The 19,112-nt window shown below is 46.8% G+C and overlaps 1 protein-coding gene across 2 annotated transcripts in view; it reads right to left on the bottom strand.

The window, feature by feature from the left end:
* Positions 1-19,112, bottom strand: part of LOC112572595 (transcription cofactor vestigial-like protein 4) — a 40,626-nt gene that overhangs the window by 10,135 nt on the left and 11,379 nt on the right. Inside the window, exons 1-2 of one of the 2 annotated variants that reach the window (XM_025252339.1) lie at positions 18,127-18,715; positions 7,489-7,669 (exon numbers count right to left, since the gene is read on the bottom strand). In XM_025252339.1, the coding sequence (XP_025108124.1) occupies positions 7,489-7,669; positions 18,127-18,436 (491 nt within the window). In that variant the 5' untranslated portion in view covers positions 18,437-18,715. Of the gene's footprint in view, positions 1-7,488; positions 7,670-18,126; positions 18,716-19,112 lie in introns of those variants that run through there. The other variant, XM_025252340.1, reaches the window with a different exon arrangement.

Raw genomic sequence — 19,112 nt, 5'->3', positions numbered from 1 at the left:
GTCCTCGTCGGTGTCTGATATATATATACCTGTCAAGGCCTCCTTACGAGTGGCTCATCGAAAGCGGCATTAAAGAGCACTGATTGTAAACAAGGTTCAAGAAAACACGAAGGTTCAAACCGCTCAACCAGTCACACATCCCTCCCCTCCTACAGATGTTCACAACCTCTTAGATACAGCCAAGTGTATATGGCACGGCCACGACAAACCAACAGATACAGGACAGCAACCTACACCATCCTATCAGCCATCGCCGCGCGACAACTGCTCCGATTTTAAAACACGCGATGCAGGCCTTTAATTTCTGGCAGGTGACGTAAACAAGTGCACACGATGACCCCTCGCCATTAAATAACAAAAACAAATCTGAAAAGAAAGCAATCTTATTTGAAAACCTAGTCATGGTTTGTTTTCTCCCTCAGACCGTTGCAGAAATAATTAAGAAAGGATATGCAACACTCTTCAGACAAAAATGATCGAAACATTTACCGAAGGTACCAAAAGTCTTTTGTTCCTAGTAATCAAAGGTAAATAAGCAAACACTTCCCTAGTAAAGTGACCGTGCCACACACACACACTGAAACTCAATGTCAGGAAACTGAAGGAGTGTTTAGCGCTAACGCATCCAGTGTCTCAGGATATCGCAGGTAACTACACCAAGACTGTTGTACGCGATGGACGGAGACGAGCAGGGAGCAATTAAAGCACCAGTTACCCCCTGTCAAGAGCTCGGCATGGACAGTCGTAAACGCCTGGTAAGAGGCCACTCGAAACTTGCTATTGAAGTCTCCATTTCCAAATGAAACCAGAACCTAACATACCCCTAAACTGGCTGTCGTATTCTTTTTCTCACGTTACACACAAAATGTTTTTTTTTTCTCCCTCCTTCCCTCTCTCTAACGCAATCAATAGTTCGCTCTCTGAATGGCTGGGATTAACAAACATGTAAGCTCCCACTGAGCTCACTAGGCAGTCAAGTACCAAAAAAGGGGGAACAAAATAACGACTGCCGTGGTGGGGTCATACGGCTTACTCCCGCCAAGCTTCCCCCATCCCACCTCACCTCAGCCAAGGAGTGGTGAGAAACGGTGAGACAGGGTGCGCCAGGCGGCTGTTTTTTTTTTTTTTGTTGTGCGTACAGGTGTACAGTTTAGTGCCGTATCGAGGCTTTACAACTGTATTTTCCACGGGAATGACTGAAACCAAGGTTTCGCTTAGCGCAGGGTGACAAGGTCGCTGACGTCACGCTTCCCAGGTTTTCGCCTTCACTGAAACAAAAACTGTTTAATCCGCCGCCAGGCGTGGTCCGCTGCGGCACTGCAACAGCCTTGAGACCAACAGGGGGAGTATCGCTAATAGTCTTATCACCTACCACGCCACACCAGTCCACTTCTTCTCCAAGATGTTGACCCACTTAAGGTAAAAAAAAATCATAATGGACGCGATGTGACTCATGCTGGAGACATGCAAAACGCGCACAAATGAGAAGTGGGACAAGTGTGTGTGTGAAGAGACCTCGTACCTCGCGAGAGGGTTGATTGATAGCCAGCGAAAGTCTCCAGGTGAGAGTGAATACAGCTTCCGACAGCTGCCCCTGAGTGACGTGCAAGCGACAAGATATTAACCCACTTTACCCAGGCTTGCACAGAATCCGCACACGTCACACACATCACGTGATGTGCAAGTGAAGGTTGTAACCCTTGTGGAGACAAGACTACATTTTATGTTGCACATTGTTTGTAGAAGAGGTTCTGATCGGGTGGTTTTAAAGGCTGACCTGGTCTTAATCTCATTATTAATCAATGCAAATGGCTGGACCTCCTCTTTCTGTACTGAGGCATATCGAGGACAGTAACTACAGCAAAGGGTCACGTGACTGCAACTATCAGCGAGCCTACTGTTGAGAACGACCATGAAAATAACCTACTGCAGCTTTCGATCGGCGACTGGCATGGATTTTTGTCCTAAAATATTAGCATTTCTTTTACAATGACCATTTCCCTGTTATGACAATCCAGTGTTTACAAAACAAAATGTATCTCATCCCCACACGTCAAAAAGAATACAAAATGTAACACAGGGTATGGACATTTTCTCCCGATATACTGTGAACAGTATCATTTTATCTAGCATCTGCAGAAAAGTCATGGGATGATTACATTGACGAACTCAGCCATTTACATCTGAATGCTAGAATTTCTTATGCCCTGTTTATTATTGTTCGAGGAATGAAGATTATTTTCAACAGATACAATGTTTTGTTGTGCCTGTTCGACGTCAGCTGCTGGTTTTAGTTTTCCGAGTATGCATTTGCAGGTTGTCTTCTGAGATATTTAGTCAGTGGTGCCCATTTAAGAGAATACCAAATGGAAGTGGGAGCAATTCAAAACAGAAAATACAAGAAAATTAATTAGGGAACTTCAAGTTGTCGTTTGCTATGCAAAGGCAGTGTGATATTTTACTTACAGCAAACAAACTTTAACTTATCCTATATTTAAGAAAAATAATATGCATAAATGTAAAGAGCAAACTTGAGATGCAGTTACATAATGAGGTGCGCTTGGCTACACAAGCCGTTATCGCATTATATTTTCTTACTGGCTAGGTATGGAATGTGGACTGTACCAATACCTTTATTTTTCCTTTTAAATGCGTTGATAGGATAATACCATTTTCAAATGAAGTTGGTCACCTTCCCTTTACATTCCGTTTAAAAATGGTTTATTTGAAATAAATATGCCATTAGTAGAGATGGCACAGCGGTATGTACTTGGCCACTCAAGGCGTTACCTCTCCTCACCACAGGACCGCTAGGACTGGTCACAGAGAGAGAGAGGATATCATCGGCGAGCATGCAAAAACAATATCTGGAACAGGGGAAACCACAAGGCTCGCTCTTTTTTTACCCTTTCATTTTGGGAGCGACAGAATTGTAGCGACGACAGAGGAAGGTGGAGTGACGAGTTGCAGGGAGGATGTGGGCTTCTTAAAGTAAGAAATCAGGTTGTAGATGCAGATATTCAGGTTAAGGTTAGGGAGCAGGCGTTTGCGTTCCAATGTTTGTAGTGGAATTAAGTGATGTTGTAAGTTGTGAATTGTTGCCCTGTGTTATTTATCTGCTATCTTCTAGCCCTTATCTATCCACTCTCTGTCTTATGTAACAAAGGCACGTGGCTCCCAGCACATAAGGAGGTTGAGGGGCGTGGTGGATATCATGGAAATCAAGCCAGGTGCCGGCGAAGCGTCTCGCTATAGTAAGGTGGTGTTGCGGTAAACTGTTGCTGTAACATCCAAACAAAATCTGTTCTTCGAGTGGATGTCTAAATTTACCATTTTCTGTGGGAATTTAGTTAAAACCTTTTACGGAATAATTTAATTATCCAATGAGGAATCGTCTCAAGTATATTATATAATTCTGACGCTGGTCCACAAATAAAGACTTTGTACCGTGATTGTACTGTTTACTGGAGACAGTAGGCAAGTAAAAATGCCAGTAGCACATAACCGGAAAAATTATTTTCTTCACTAAACTTAATTTTAATGAAAAATCAGAATCAAAATGACAACAGCCAATCACGTCTTGACTACGTCATCTACAACAGTTGAATCACACATAAGGGATCCAGTGGCCAACGTCTTGCTGCCTGTACGCCGATCCGTCACCTCGTGCAGCGCCGCTACTACAGCCGGCCGTGTGAACATCACCATCGGCGTGGGGAGGCTGTGGTGGGGACGCTGGACGGGTAGGAGAACCAACGTTGTCACAGGCAACATGCAAAACATTTCAGCCTAAAGACTGTACTAAGAATGAGAGCGATGTGTGTGTGAGAGACGAATTAATACTGCTGCTTCAGCACAATGTTAACGCTGCAACATTGAATATTACGGGTATATAACAATTTTCTTCGGTATGTAACAAACCTTCTAATACCGCAGTGTCGGAGATGACTCTTAATCTTGTCAAGGACAGGTACTTACATCCGACAAGAGCTGTTCTGATATATTTGGCAACAAGACGTTCACCACTTATGTGAGAGGGAGAGAAAAAAAAAACAAAAAACAAAGCCCACTCGGTGTTGGGGGTGGGTGGCGGGAGGAGGAGTTGAAAACTATTCATCAAGTTTTATTAACATGTACACTGTTGACTGCTGTAACCAAGCCTCTAAACTGAGCATTGTTCATTGCTACAGGCACCTGACTAGTACCTAGTATCATTAGCAACAAGCTGTTGTTTCTGCAGTTATCTGGTCCACTGCTCCACTCACAGTCGTTGTGCGATATTTTCAACAGATTTATACAGGGTACACAAAATGTTTCCACCAAGAAAACAAACTCTCAACAGCAACTATAGTAAGAGCAAGCACGCGAAGGTGTATGAATGAATAAGGAATGGGTAATGAGCGACAGAATGAGTCAAAAAGCACTCGCAAAAGCACACCACTGACTGTATTTGAATGACATGTAAAGCAAACCAGTCACATTACCGCTTTATTCCTTTGCTTTGGTTTGAAAAGTTACTGACTTGCGAAGAGCAGTATACTACGTAATTTAGTGATCCCCCACCCCCTGCCACCTGATTTACCTCAGACGGATACAGCGATGCTGCAGATCCTACCCACCCTACCCCGACCACCACTCCCTGCTACCTGACTTCCACCTCAGGCGATACAGCAAGGCTGCACATTCTCCATGCTCCCCCGAAACGTTTGCCCAGCTCCCACGCCGAGGACTTCGCAAGACTGGAGGAGTGAATTGCAGACGACTGTTAAATGTTTATGTTAATAGAAACATAGCAATTACACTTTCTTCTACAGAATTCAAGTATCAAACGGGAAAAAATCTGTACAAGTTTCTTCTTGCATTACGGGGCAAAAATTATTGCATTTGTGCGCATATGCACATGAAAACCTGTTTTAAAAGCGTGATGTTAATAGAATGTTGATGTAGCGGATTTATGTGTATACATATATACAGAATAAGACAGTCAAGCACACAAAGCCCTCAGAAAGAAGGGCTCACTGGCATTTGTCAATGGTCTGACCTATTACCCATCGTCCCTCCCCCTTCCCCCGCAGCATGGGTCGTGTTGTGCGTGCAAGGGTTACGCTGAAGAGTCTAGGCTGCGGATATGGAACTACGCCAAAGCGGACGGCCAGCAGACGAGAGTTGCTGAGGGGTTGCAAAATGGGTCCAAACAGGTAAAGGGGTGGCACTGGCTTGCTCCCTTCAAGGAGAACGAGGATGAGTCATCGCGCCTGGGGTAAGGTAAAGCCGTCTGCTGCAGTTCCCCGTATCATTAGCCCGCGCCGCGCGCGCACACACTCACCCCGGAGGTTGTGTCGCCCCCCCCCCCCCCCCCAACGAGTGGTTGTTCCGGCGGCCACGACTGTCACTGCGCACCTAGCTGGCTGTATTGTCGCTAGTCTCGCACCAACATTCTTTTATAATTTTCTTAACATCCGACCCTGTGCCTCGTCATTTTCCGACCTCACCAAACCAAATGTCTGAACAAAATAATTTGGTCAACCACAAACACCGAAAAAGAAATCGTAAGACCCAGCTGCAAAAATATGGCAACTGGCAATAATTCAATTAAAAAAAAGACGGCTAGGGCATATATGGAGAATGAAATCAGATGCACCACCGCTAAGTAGCCCTTCACTGGACAGCTGATTGTACGAGGAAACGTGATAGACCGAAAGAAACCTGGGGAAGATCAAGAAAAAACTGACGTGGAACAGGATAAAATTTGCTGCTGACAGACAAACTGGAGGTCTGTAGTGGATTCCTTATATACTACCAAGGTACGAATGTCCACCGCTGAAGCACCATCCGAGAGTAAAAAAGATTCCCCATGTCACGCGTACAGCAAGAGACAAGATGAGCAAAGTGTGACAAATACCTTATAAATCACCTAGTCTCACTTGTCAAATGCTCCATCAAGGGAACGATTAAAGCACAATCATAAAGCACTAACACTTTAACGCCAGACTTGAGAACCGTCTGAGTCACCTCGCACTGCTGTCGGGGGGAAAGCGGGGAGGCGAGACTGTTGAAGCTAGCACTGATGGAGATCAGTCCACTCTCGATCGTATTTGCTGCAATGCGTGCACCTACACGTTTGCGTACCTGGATGGGCGAGAGCATGAAGAAGTGAAACGGACATAGCATCTCTGGGTCTAGCCCTACGACATAGACTACAGTTTGGCCAAGGCTGCTGAGACTGGCAGAGAAGAGAAAAACATGTTTGGGGGCACACGTGAAAATGTGCTTGTCTTGTCGATCGTTTGCCATTGGTGCAAAGTCGACAGACTTATATCTAGAATGATATATTTATAAACATTTCTGGGAATAGTACCCACACCTATGTGGAATTCAATTGTGAGTACAGGTGCAGGTCGGCAAGAAATGGAAGACACGATTGTTCGTGATAGCGCGTTCAAGCAAAACTTGAAGCAGCTTCTGTGAGCTTTTCTACGTTTGCTTCGTGTGACAAAAGTATTCTGAACAGCCTCGCGACATTCACTGCGACTGATAGGTCAAATTGCTCTTGGTGGCCAGTTAAGGTCTGAATTCACTGATAAAAAAAACAACAAACAATAAAAGCAAAACTGGCAAGCCTCGACTTACAACCGTTGGATCGACCTTCTCTCTCTCTCACACACACTTCCTACAATCGCCTGATATTTATCCCTATAAAATTATAACACCGAAAATAATGACATTAGTTATTATAATCTTTGATTAGATAAATCTGCCAGGAAAAGCTGCGAAGTGCGCAGCCATCTTTAGCATAAATTGTACTTTGACGTCTTGTCCTTCACTCACCCATCATATACAGTCAACACACTCGCACGCAAGCGCGCGCACACAGTGAGAGAGAGAGAGGGGGGGGGGTACCGATGAGTCATACTGTGTGAATCTACAAAAAGAGATGCTACAACGTAATTCTGCTGGGGCAAAGGGTGGAGGGTAGGTGGGGGTAGTCGAGGGAGGCCGTAGACTGCACAGTATATCACAATGACCCACGCAAAACACTAGCTTTCAGCAAGTGCTACGCCCCATATCCCTTCTTCTTTTGGCAACCTTTCAAAACCACATGCTAAGAAGCATCAGCGCCGCTGCCGCGGGCTGAGTGGAGTGTAATGGCTCCGTCATAGTGGCAAGGCGCCCTTTGTGCATCTCCACTGCTGGACTGATAGATGAGCTCACACAAACACGAGCATACACATGGTTAAATACAACTCAAACAATACACACAAAAACACCCATATCTCCTATATCCACCTTAGTACTCGTTAAGTAAGCTTACATTACAATTTCGGGCAGCGATCACACCTGCTAGTTACTCGAAAAGACTTTTATTAAAGTGATAACAACAGGTCACGTTATCAGCGATGCATGTCTGAATGAAGAAACACTAATTTAACAACACTACAGGTAGGACAAGTGTGGCGAGGGCTGTGGAGGCAAGTGATGACTACTCACGTCTGCGTAGCGGCCGACTTCCTGGCGTTGATCTTGGCCGAGTGGTCTTTGTCGATGCTGAGGGCCTGCACCAGGTCCTGGCGCTCCTTCAGTCGCTCCTGCTTCAGCGCGCGGGTGGGCAGCTCCTTGCCGACCGCATCGTAGCTGTCCAGTAGCACAGAGCTCGACAGTAGCGAGTCGCCTGAACAACAAAATAGCATTACATGCTCTTAGTTCAACGCCACATTATTGTTTTCTTTCGCAAGCACTCTGGTAAATATTTTGTGCTACCTGGCGATGCCCGGATTGATGTCTCCCGCGCTCTCTTCCAACTGTCAATGTCCAACGTTAGATGTACCGCTTCAATAAGTGTGATAAAGAGCTCCTGGTGGTCTAACCTGTCTCCAGGAACCTGCTGTTAATTTTCTATTGCTGACTGGTTAATGCCAACAGATTGCGGTGGTACCAGAAAGAGGTGAAGGAAGCTATTTACATCGCGGATAGAAGATCTCCCCTTAACAGAGACCGAAAGCGACACCAACTGCCGGTAGTCTACAAAAGTCTTGGTCGCTCAAATGTTCTCTCGAGAATAAAGGTTTAGTTTTCCTTCTACCAGATCCAAGTTACTCGTTAATCTAACATGAAGAATTGTTCATGGGAAAGATGTTTGAAATACTACGAAATATTATCAAAGTGCGAAAGCAAAAAAAAAAAAAAAAAAAAAGCAAAACATAACAAAAAAACAACAACAACCAACAGAAAACAAAAACAACTGACTATTAGAGTGCATCTCTGGCATAATGTAATGTTGTGCACTAAGTATTTTGCTGCTCTGCATCTTCTAATCAGAACTGGACAGACTTGATATTTCGTAAAGTACAAGGTATCGATGTTTAAGCGGGTCCAATGGGCATCCTTTTTTTTTTTTTTTTTAAATGTATGCTGATAACATTGCAAGTGTTGCTGATTCTCCCGTTGACCTTCCACGTAAAACCAACTGTTTAGAACCTTTGGAATGTGGAAACGAAATATCGCGATCTACAAATATTTTTAACAAGGTTCGAAACTGTGACATAAAATTTAAAACCACATTACTACGGCTTGTCTCAATATGAACAGTCATGTGGTTTGCCGTTATATGCAATATTTTATTAAAGAAAGGGACATTCGCAGTGTGAGCTGTACACGGGAGGTTCTGCAGCAGGCACTACTCTCCACACAGGAACGTCTACGTTGACCTCGTCCTGCCATCCCAACTGTCAACTGGAACATCGCTTTGTTTCCAAACCGTTTGCTGCCTGAACGTTACAGTGCCAGCAGTTGAAAATAATTGTTACATAATAAGTAGGTACAATAATGACTGGGACAAGCACACAATATAATTCCGCTAAACGTGAAGACACTTCCCTCTGCCTTTGATATCTCTACAATGAGACTACAGTCAGAGGAAGGCAGGGCTGCATTGGTTTGGACTTCCAAGCCCATCATCATTCTTTTACTGTGTGAAGGGTTCTGAATCTTCCTGCTTCAGTGGTCAACGGGATGGTGGTGGGGAAGGAAGGGAACAGAAATGTGTGCGCAAGCATGTGCTGTGCAAGGATTTCACAAAAATTTATGTGGGTGCATATGCTATGCGAGTATGGATGTTACATATCTAGCATCTAAAATAAAAAACACAAAAAACCTAGAGAACGGCAAGTCCCTCACTACTACCCCCGCCCAATAAATTTCACTTTCAAGATCAGTGTTAAGTATTTAGTCACTTATCTTGATGCACTAAGTGCAGTCGGTGACGCTAACGCAGTGTTTTGCTAATAAAAGTCGTTAGTCTTAACGGGCTGGCCATACCGCGCACTGGCATTAAGGGGCCTCTGCTGACGTGCGACCCTCGTGATGGGCTCGCGCTACACCACGGCGTTTATACAACGACCACGTGGAGGCTGGTGCCATTCTTACCTCCTACATAATAGTCTGCTCATCGACTGAAAGCCTTTCTTGGGTGTGCAAACTGATACTTTGAGAAAAAAATGGGCCGGAGCAAGTTATTGCCGATACTCTCAGAAGACAGCAGGAGGCAGCCGCGAACAAACAAGCTCCCAGGTACGCTGAAAGACTGAGTGACGTCAGAACAACGGGGTGCAGGAGGGGAGAAGCCGTTTGGGGCATGTATGGGGGAGAAGAACTGTACTCCTCCCACAAGCACTCCACCTCCCCGTAACAAAGGAAGGGATCAAAGTAAAATGGTTCCCTCGTGTCGACTGTCACAGTCACATTTGAAATGTAAATCGTGGAGGAAAAAATCGTGAATGGAGGGCTACTTCTTTCCCATGCTTGTCAAGTTCTCTCTGTAGCTACGTGAAACCAATCCTTTGAAGGGCCAGGCAACAAAACCCATGCCTCCCAATACATTCGCTTCCTGGCTGTAAAAGAAACTCGGTCTCTCATTCAGTAGAAAAGAAAAGAAAAAAAAAAAAAGACCGGCATTCGTTGTAGCTGTTCGATTCTCTACACCCCTGCTAACTCTTGACTAGACAAAACACAGCGCATGCATTAGTTGTTAATCGGTTAATACAACTGCTCCTAAACTCTACACCTACGATTACTTAACAATGCTCACATACAACTTCGTTAACTTGAGTACTCGTTCTTAGCAGAAGTCAACGTCAAAACCACTCAACAAGCTCACAACTATAGCTGTACTATGAGCAAGTCTTAGCCTACAGTCGGAAATGGCCGAGTAGATAGTATGGTCGCACACGATCGCCAGCCCTAAGTGTGGGTGTGTAATAAGGAGTTGTGTGATCCTGCCTCTTAATACCCCCATTGGACCAGGCAAGGAAAGAAAACGCGTTAGCTCTAGCCCTAAACATCACCATGCACATAATGCGGCGGTCAACACTGACGTCAGCGTTGTCCACGGATACGTTTCCCTGGTGAAGGCCTCGGCCAATGTGATAACGGGGACAAGGGGGAGCATTGGTGTTTTACGCCGAGCCAGCAACTAACAGCCAATGCGAGAGGTGGGACCAGGTGTATCTGTGAACAAACGCCACGACACAATCTCCTTCTTTGCATGGTGAGTATGTGGACGTGCATTTCCAGAACAGAAAGGCAGTATTTTCCGTTTTCAGAAAATATATAGTGAACTGAGCGTCACGTAGTCATTATATTTAAAACATTGCACTCCACTAGAATACAAACTGTTCACAAGCAACAATGTCTTTTTAAACACTACTATCAATAATGAATACGAGGTGAAGTGACTGCTGTTCTCCGACTCGTGTAAGTGTTGTTGCTAATAAAGACCCTTTTCCAACCTTTTGTCATGCGACTCTTCATCGCCGACGCTTAAAAAACAAAACAAAAACAAAAACAAAAAAAATTGACGGTGCACAAAAACCGCTTAGAAGGCGGCCGACTTTTCAATGGATTGACTTGAGCGCACCTAACTACAGGTAACCCACTAGGTCGTTTCCCACAAGGCTGCTTCCACGTTTCCTTGTTTATAGAAGTAGGTCAAGTCTCCTTCGGTGTCGTCTCTTCCCATCGCCCCTCCCCTGGCCAACTTTTTTTCTTCTGAATGAGCAGGGGGAGTTGGGTTCCCATGACACTGTTCACAACGTCTCAATCGTGTGATCGCTGAGCTGGCTGATGTCAAATGTTGAAAACACACCTGTTAGCGTGCAGCAGACTGACGGCATCAAGGCGTCTAAAACACACCTGTGCAGATACCGCCAACTGTGTCTACATACAGCAGTCCATACAGGTGTTTTTTTCCCCATTTGATGAACTTTTTATTTGCCAAATATTTACTACACATGCATGCATAACGTGCTCTGCGTAGTCGCTGTCGTGTTGAAGTCAGGTAGTGCAGGTGTCAAAGCGCCGGTCACCGTGTTAGTCTGTCGTGGGCGTCACGCTCAGATAGCGTCTCGCTCCCATTAACTCCATCTTTGTGGCAGTTATCTCAAGGGCTGCTCGTTCAGGGAGACTTCCAGCTACTCGTGTACACCTCATACTACGATTAGTCCTCAGTTTCCCTATCCTTACACCGAAATCAACGCATCTTCTTATCAAAGCATGAGACAACCAGCGCCTACCACAGGAAGGTATTAATACTAGGTTCTCATTACCAGCTTTTAATAGTGTCAAGGACATTTGAAACCGTCTTGTCCCCATTCCCCCTATAAAAAAGGCCCTTTCCTAGCATACTTTAAGTGTACTTCGTTAAATATTCGAGATCAAGTCCAGTGAGTCACTGCATGCTTGGCTAAACGGTTACACACATCAAGAAACAACATGCACTCTGGCTGACATTATCCCATTATGTGCTAACTCCTAGAAACCTCGGCTCAGACTTACTTTCGGAGAAAAATGAGAAAACAACTGAGCACTCCTTGTTTATCACCTTTCTGCCTCCTGCACCTCACGTGCACTGTTACGATGAAGGACATGGGTGCAGTCACTCTAGTGCAGGGGTCTCAAACTCATATTAGCATGTGGGCCGCAGTGGAAAGTAACAGCCAGTCAGCGGGCCGCACCACGAAAAGAAAATGTTTTTTCATTAAATTTTACGAACACTACTGTCACTGCAGTTAAATGCTAAAATAAAGTTTTTATAATTATTAATTACATTTAGTGTAGTTTATTACATGCACAGGCAGTTTAGTTTATTAAAATAAGTTGACGTTGTCTCTGTCACTAATCAAAAAGCAGAAACTGTAGTTCCCATAAAAAACACCAAGCACAACATACATATACACCGCGGACGTGACCGCGGGCCGCACAAAAATGTTTCACGGGCCGCATACGGCCCGCGGGCCGCGTGTTTGAGACCCCTGCTCTAGTGTATATAAGCACTATATCTCAAGCGAGCCTGTTAAGTCTGCAGGTCGCTACCTGTTCGTGCTCCTCCATTGATAAGAATGGCTCAGGCCCGGCCGTGCTGACCCGCGGAAACCCACAGTGGGAGCTCACATTACCCTGCAGTTCATGAATGAGCCAACCCGTCCCTTGCTACCATTATTTTGCTGCTGCGTGTAAGAACTTGATTAGCCTGGGTGCAGGAAACCCTCGGCAAGCTGGTGTGGCGGGTCCATCCCACACGGTGCCGTAACTCCACGCCATTCAAACTCCACTCAACTATATACCGAGCAATGGTGAAGTTAGGAAGCTAGCAGCAGCAACAGAAACTTCTTGACACCATCATGCTCAAGCTGTTGTAGTCCGGGCATACCGTGCCGGTCTGTGGCCAGTGGAGTGAAGTGCACTGTGGAAACTGTACTGAGAGTGGTCAACCAACAGAACTAGAATCCCAATGGTGATGCAGTAACAATAAAGTCAATGCAGCAAAAACATGAGCGCAATGCCCCGAGTGTTTTAACAACTACACTACCGGGCGCCCCCTGGCAGCGAAGGAGAGATCGTGGGTTTTCCACGGGAACTAGGGTTTCTTCAACGTGCGAAATCATTTTTAGATGGATGCACTTTCCCGCCAAAGGACTGTGCAGACGAAGGACTGTCGGAGTTCTGTGCAATAATACTGGATAGGCCTTCAGTTTTCTTTCAAAGCCAAGAGACTTTTCTTCGAGACCGAGACTTGAGTCAGAAGACAAAAACTTGGAACAAAGTCGGGACGCTTGGGTTAGAAAACATTCACGCAAGAGACCTGTCAGCGACAAGGTACCATCGGGACTGACTGCTGTCGTTGTTATACCACAGAGGACAACACGACCAGAACGAGGCTACCTGGAGAAACAAAACTATTTTCTCAAAGACGAGAATGTCTGTATTCGCCATCGCAAAACAGCGGAATAGGGATGATTACAAAGCATGAGGGTGGTGTTCGTTAAGCGCCTGTACGTGGCATTGCTCATCCCGGCGAGTACCACTGTGTTGTACAACAATGTAGTAGGGCAAGCTTCGTCCCTGGACTGGGACAGCGCTCGGTATCTGTGTAACCGGGGTAGCGAGTGGCCGGCGAACTGAGTAGGCTACTCAACGACCGACAGTTGGATAGGGCACTGACAGTGCAGTCACCGGCGTGCCGCGATTGTCCATTCAGACTCTACTTACCTCATCACCAGCAAGGATTCGCAAAGTGGAGAGGCTATGACTTAGGAGGAATTCGTAGTACCAGGACAGAAGTAACGACTGTTAAACTGATGTGCGTGAGTGTGGATGGGAGTTAACAGCATTGTAGTAGCGTGGACCTGTTTAAGATGAGCCGATTCTTCATGTCCTCTCATTCACACGTCACAAGGGTTTGTTCGGGGGAAAGCAGGCGTGGGGGCTGGTGAGCCGCATGCCATGACTTTAAGGGACTGAAGTGTAAACATTGTACGTTAGTTGTACGCAACGTTCCCCTGTAGGTTTACGTTAAACGTTACGTGACAAGTTACGTCGTAACTATCGTCTATGGGGCAAATGTTTCGCGCGATGAGAAGACCCAGTAATATTGTCACAAACCACACAGCTGCTTTCACCATTTGTGACCTTGAAAAGTGGCGTTCTTAATTTCTACATCTGCAGCTTGTGGCCGACAGTTTTTACTGCGGACTGTTAGTTTCCGGTTTCGTTGTTACGCAGCATCATTTGCTTTGGTAAAAATGACAATAACATTCTCTTTCGCTGGCCCCAGTGTTTGGAAATCTCGCCCTACTCACTGTACCATACCGGTCTGGACTCAACTCCCCCTTCGTTGCCCCGACCTCAGGACAATGTTGACAGGTGTGACGACGGGTGAGCTGACGAGCATGTCCGACACAGCAGACACAGGTGAAAACTCTCCTGACAGCGCGGCAGATGATACTTACAAGATCATTCACGAGTATTTATCTAAACCTGATTATTTCCTCCACCAATCTGTCAGTAGTGGCAGGAAGCTCATAGTTTAGTTAAGTAGTTCAACAGCAATAACCGGTATTTCTGGCGCCTTTTAGTGCTGATGACGTGCGCCGCGACTCTCGGTCTAAGCCACTGCATGGCTGTCTGCACTTCTGGGCACCACGCTACATTCTCCAGTGATTCACACTCCCTGCAGACCACGTGACGTGAAGTCACTCAACGGAAAACATAGACTTGATGCATGCTTGTGTACATGCATGTGCTGGCGTGTTCTCTCACTCTCACACACACAAATGCGGTCTAGACGTCTGCAGAAGATAACATACATCTACTCACATACAAGTGTGCACAGTCCTGTACCATTAGCTATGTAATGTGTGTGCGTGTGTGTGTGTGCAGGAACCATGCTGACAGTGAATGACGTTCACAATCTTGCACCCTCAGTATTTTTTTGAGGGAGCGGCTACTCCAGTTCCTACGCCAACGTGCAGCCCGCCATTCCCTAAGACACATATGCAGACAGCTACACACACGATCTACTAGTTGCAATCAAAAGACAAGCCACGTTTATACTCCTCCCTGCCATCCTACCATCCGTAGTAAAGCCGGGAAAGATTACGAGGTGAGAGACAGGGGTGGGCAAGAAGCGGGGTGTTAGTGAGTGCCACTCGTGTCTGCAGCAAATCAGACGTGGTGAACTGTGTAAAGTGTTGTGCCACATAAATATGACCAACAAACTCCTAGCAGGTAAAACACCATTTTTTCTGCACTAATGACGGGACAGGAAAGTGTTTACTGAGGGGAGGAGGGAACGGTGGGGAGAGCAGTTCGTTTATGAAGTGCCCCATAACAAACAAAAAAAGTGTAAAGTGTCTATAGGGAGGATGGCGGAGTTGTGTGGGAGGGAAGGTTGACCGAGCTACAGCGCGGCTACCATGCCCTAGTTCATCAGGCGGTGAATGAAGCAGCGGTTACGTGGCGGCCAACGCTAGCCGGGCTCGCAAGCAAGACGAGACCGCCAGCAAGTGGGGCCACGGGTTGAGATTGGCCTGTAGATATGCACGTTACCCCACTATGACTCATATGCAGCCTGTAATCAGGCCCCGAGATTATCAAGGGTGAGTCACACGCCGTGACCGTCTGCTGGTGGGATAGAGGGTGTCATCACTCTACCCTGTCCCCCTTGTCTTGTGAAGCAAGGATATACAGCGAGAGGGAATGTGAAGTGCTCGTCGTATATCCTTTTCCCAGAAGTGGCAGATAAGGCGATAAGCTGCTTCTTGATGAATGAAAGCACGACCGCCACTCCTCTTGCACCTCGACTACAAACGTGCAATTTTACTCGCGCACGTGCAACGCGTCTCTCATCTTGATACAATCTAATAAACAGCGACGTTTTTAAGCCTCTGTATTCTACGGTCTCTTCGCTGGCTCTTAAATAAAATCTTCACTAACACAGTCACACAGACAGAGTGTGGAGGAAGTGACAGGGGGTGGGGGTGGAACAGCCTCAGATAACTCTGTGCATGGCACACCTGTGCCAACAAAGCAACTGCTGTTTGTCAAAAAAGTCAGTTTAATATCGTGTCATTTGAACTTTTGTGTTTTTGTTGTGACTGGTTTTTAAAGGTCGGAGTACCGTCATGCGCGATCTTGAGGACTGATATATGTTCACCACCGTCCTCCATTCAAGGCAAACCAGTCAGGGGAAGTATTAGGACCCACTGACCAGGCCTTCAGCTGACCAAACATGGCGGTGGCGCCTCAAACTCATGAGGTTTCAGCTACATAACTTGTGCTAGGGGCCTGCACAGCCCATCAAAACGCTCCGACACATGGATCGATCCTCAAACTGAATGGCAGTAGCATGCTGGACATTAGGATATCACCAATCTTCATGCAACACACGAAGACTATGCTCCTCTACGCACATTAGTCGCAGAACTATCTTAATGTCTCTACAGCACAGCACAGCACAGACACGGAGTACAATCTACACAGCACGCACACCTACATATTGCTTTAGTACCATTTCAGTCTCTACAGCATGCAGCACTAATTTGTAAAAGCACAGCACAATACAAGGCTGCTGCACGAGTATCAGTCTACACACAGCACTAAGCAAAGATTCATTGCCTAGTGTAGCGACGACCTATCCTGCCCGCTGGCAACCACCAGCAAACCATCGAGAGCATCCAACAGTCGGCAGTCCTCGTGGTTGCCGCTGTCGTTACTGTCGGTCATTTCAACTACTTTGCACGCGCAAGTTCCGGCGCGCGATTCTTGCGTTAGGGCACGCTGTGCTGTGCAAGTCAGCGACGACCCATAGAGATGGGACGAATCCGTTTGCATATTCCTCGTCTCACCTACTGGCACCCCACCCACACATTCCCATCTTTCACGTCGTCCTGTCTCTGTTATCTCCAGTTCTAACATGTTGCTGTCGGCAGCGGCTACCGCACTCCCCAGTGTAGCGCATGGAGAACGTGCACGCCGACCATGCCCTGCCCCCGTAGGTTATGCCTAGCAAACCTCGGATAATGCATACTGCCAGCGCTACAGGTGCACAGACGACACAGCTTGTACCAGTCCAGCCTAGCTGTGCACGCTGTACCACTCACCTGTCATGTCTTGGGCACTATAGTAGGCACAGATAGTTTGACAGTCCTCCTACAGATACCACACGTACACTCTGTGACTGTGGTGTGGTGGTGCGATGTGAAGCCGAGATGGCGGCTACATGAAACAGAAAATCAGCAAGGTGTCTCCTAATGAACTACTCGGACGACTCGTTTTATCTACAAGGTCGGCGACTCTCCTAACTCTGGCATGCTACGACAGGTGGCAGGTCTGGCCAGTTGTTTAGGTCACGAACATGTTAACGTCTACAACCAAGGAGCTTGAAACAATAGGCGTCTGCATGAAAGTGATGATTGAATAAACCGCCTCTTGCCGCAAGACAATCGTTAAAGGTATAGTAAAGGCTATGGCGGCGGTGCTGTGTGACGTCAGCAAGGGAGAGGAAGTGTCGGCCATTGTTAGGATTTGAACTAAGTGATCGGTGGTGTGTCGTTAGTTGGATTAGGGATATATATATATTAGTGATAACAATCAAGATGGTTATGAGCAATGTCCAATCATATCATTGCATCAGCTCACTCTGGGATTGAGTGCACGTCATCGGAGGACGAGACTTCGTTGAAGCAAACGAAAGAGTCCCCTGTAATTTGTTTCTAAACATAACATCCTATAAAGCATTCAACTTTTTCCACACGAACAGACACAAAAATTGACGAGATTCAAACTGAACCTACTCTTTACGAAATTCTAAGCAGTTTCATGTTGCCTTTACAATCCCTTTAAGTGGGTGCTTATTTATTTCTCGGCTATCTTGGAAAAGCTCGCAGCCTCACCGCTCTGCTCAACCCTACGCCGACGGCATGCACACAGGCAGCTACGGTCACCGACAGCCGATTAGCATAACCACCTACACCTTGTCGACGGCTGAAGTTTAGGCGCCACGATGATGATTAATACGTAGGTTACGGGAAACAGTCCACCTCGCTTGTTCAACGACACCAACACGCGGTGAGTGCAGTGTAAGGCAGTGCAAACAGCAGAAATAACCCAGGCTTTGTGTATCACTCAGATTGGCCTTTACAGGACCACCCTCCCTCTCTCGCTTAACACAAAGACTTGTATTCTGCATAGTGTGTCTGTGTGTGTGTGTGCGCAAGTTCACTTGGGGACATGAAGGCATATTAGAAGAGTGTGGAGAACAGAGCAAGCGTGTTCCAAATCGCCACTACGTACCTTTGTAGTACCAGGGATACCACAGGCGCGCCGAGTTCATGTAATCAAACAGATGACTCACTCCCACCCCTGTCAGGGCTGGAAGGTGACAGGGCTCGGGACACAGCGGCAGAGGTGGGGGTGGAGGTGGGGGGCAAGGAGGGGGTGAGCCCCACACCGTCGGGTGCCACAGGCGTGGAGGGAGAGGCAGGAAAGGTGGCGGCTCCAGCCCCAGCCCTAGCCCCATACCCCGATCCAGTCTTTCAAGAAAAGGGGTTTCTCCCAAAATTGACATGCCAAGCGCGGGCACTGCTCGCATCGAATCCAGCATTGCACACTTAAGACTCCATGAAGTAAAGTTTATTTGGAGGACTGCGTTACACCGTACACAATTCAGATGTGTTCACATCAGAGTCACTATATACTGTCTCTATCTCCGATTTTCAAAAAAATACTGACAGCGATACTGTCCGCATGGACTTGAAAGAGAAGACGCTACGACACCTTTCAGGACCGAGAAGTTGCCAGACAAGCCGCTGCACTGCCGCACGCCTCCCTGCCGGCACCTGTGTGTGAAGCCCTTGCCGTCTGGGCGTTAAAGCAGGACACGTACCTCCGCCGCGCTCTCACCCTGGCCACCGCCCGCTGCCGTCTCATTGGCTGACGATGCCCCCAAGTCAAACGTCAACAAACCTCTCAGCCAATCAACGGCGGGGAAAAGTTCACACATGAATGCCCTAGTGCTTGATGTGCGCATTCATAAAGTGGCGCTGAGAAAGCTGGGGAGCCACAGGTAGCTGTGGGGGAAGAAGGCTCAATCCGTCTGTGCAAGGGCCCGAGCCACAAGGCGCTAACTTTTGCACGGCTCTTTTACAGCTGTCAAAGTGAAACAAGTCTTCACTCCAGCGCCCAGCTTCACTCGCTCAGTAGCTTACCTTCAGCCAGACCTGGGTGTGACCCCATATCTCTCCTCCTCCCCACCCTCTGTCAGCGGAAGTGCCAGATAC

Source organism: Pomacea canaliculata, linkage group LG9 (genome assembly GCF_003073045.1).
Source record: "Pomacea canaliculata isolate SZHN2017 linkage group LG9, ASM307304v1, whole genome shotgun sequence".
NCBI classification, from domain to species: domain Eukaryota; kingdom Metazoa; phylum Mollusca; class Gastropoda; order Architaenioglossa; family Ampullariidae; genus Pomacea; species Pomacea canaliculata.
Note: the sequence above shows the minus strand (reverse complement) of the source record. Positions and strands in the feature narration are given on the sequence as shown.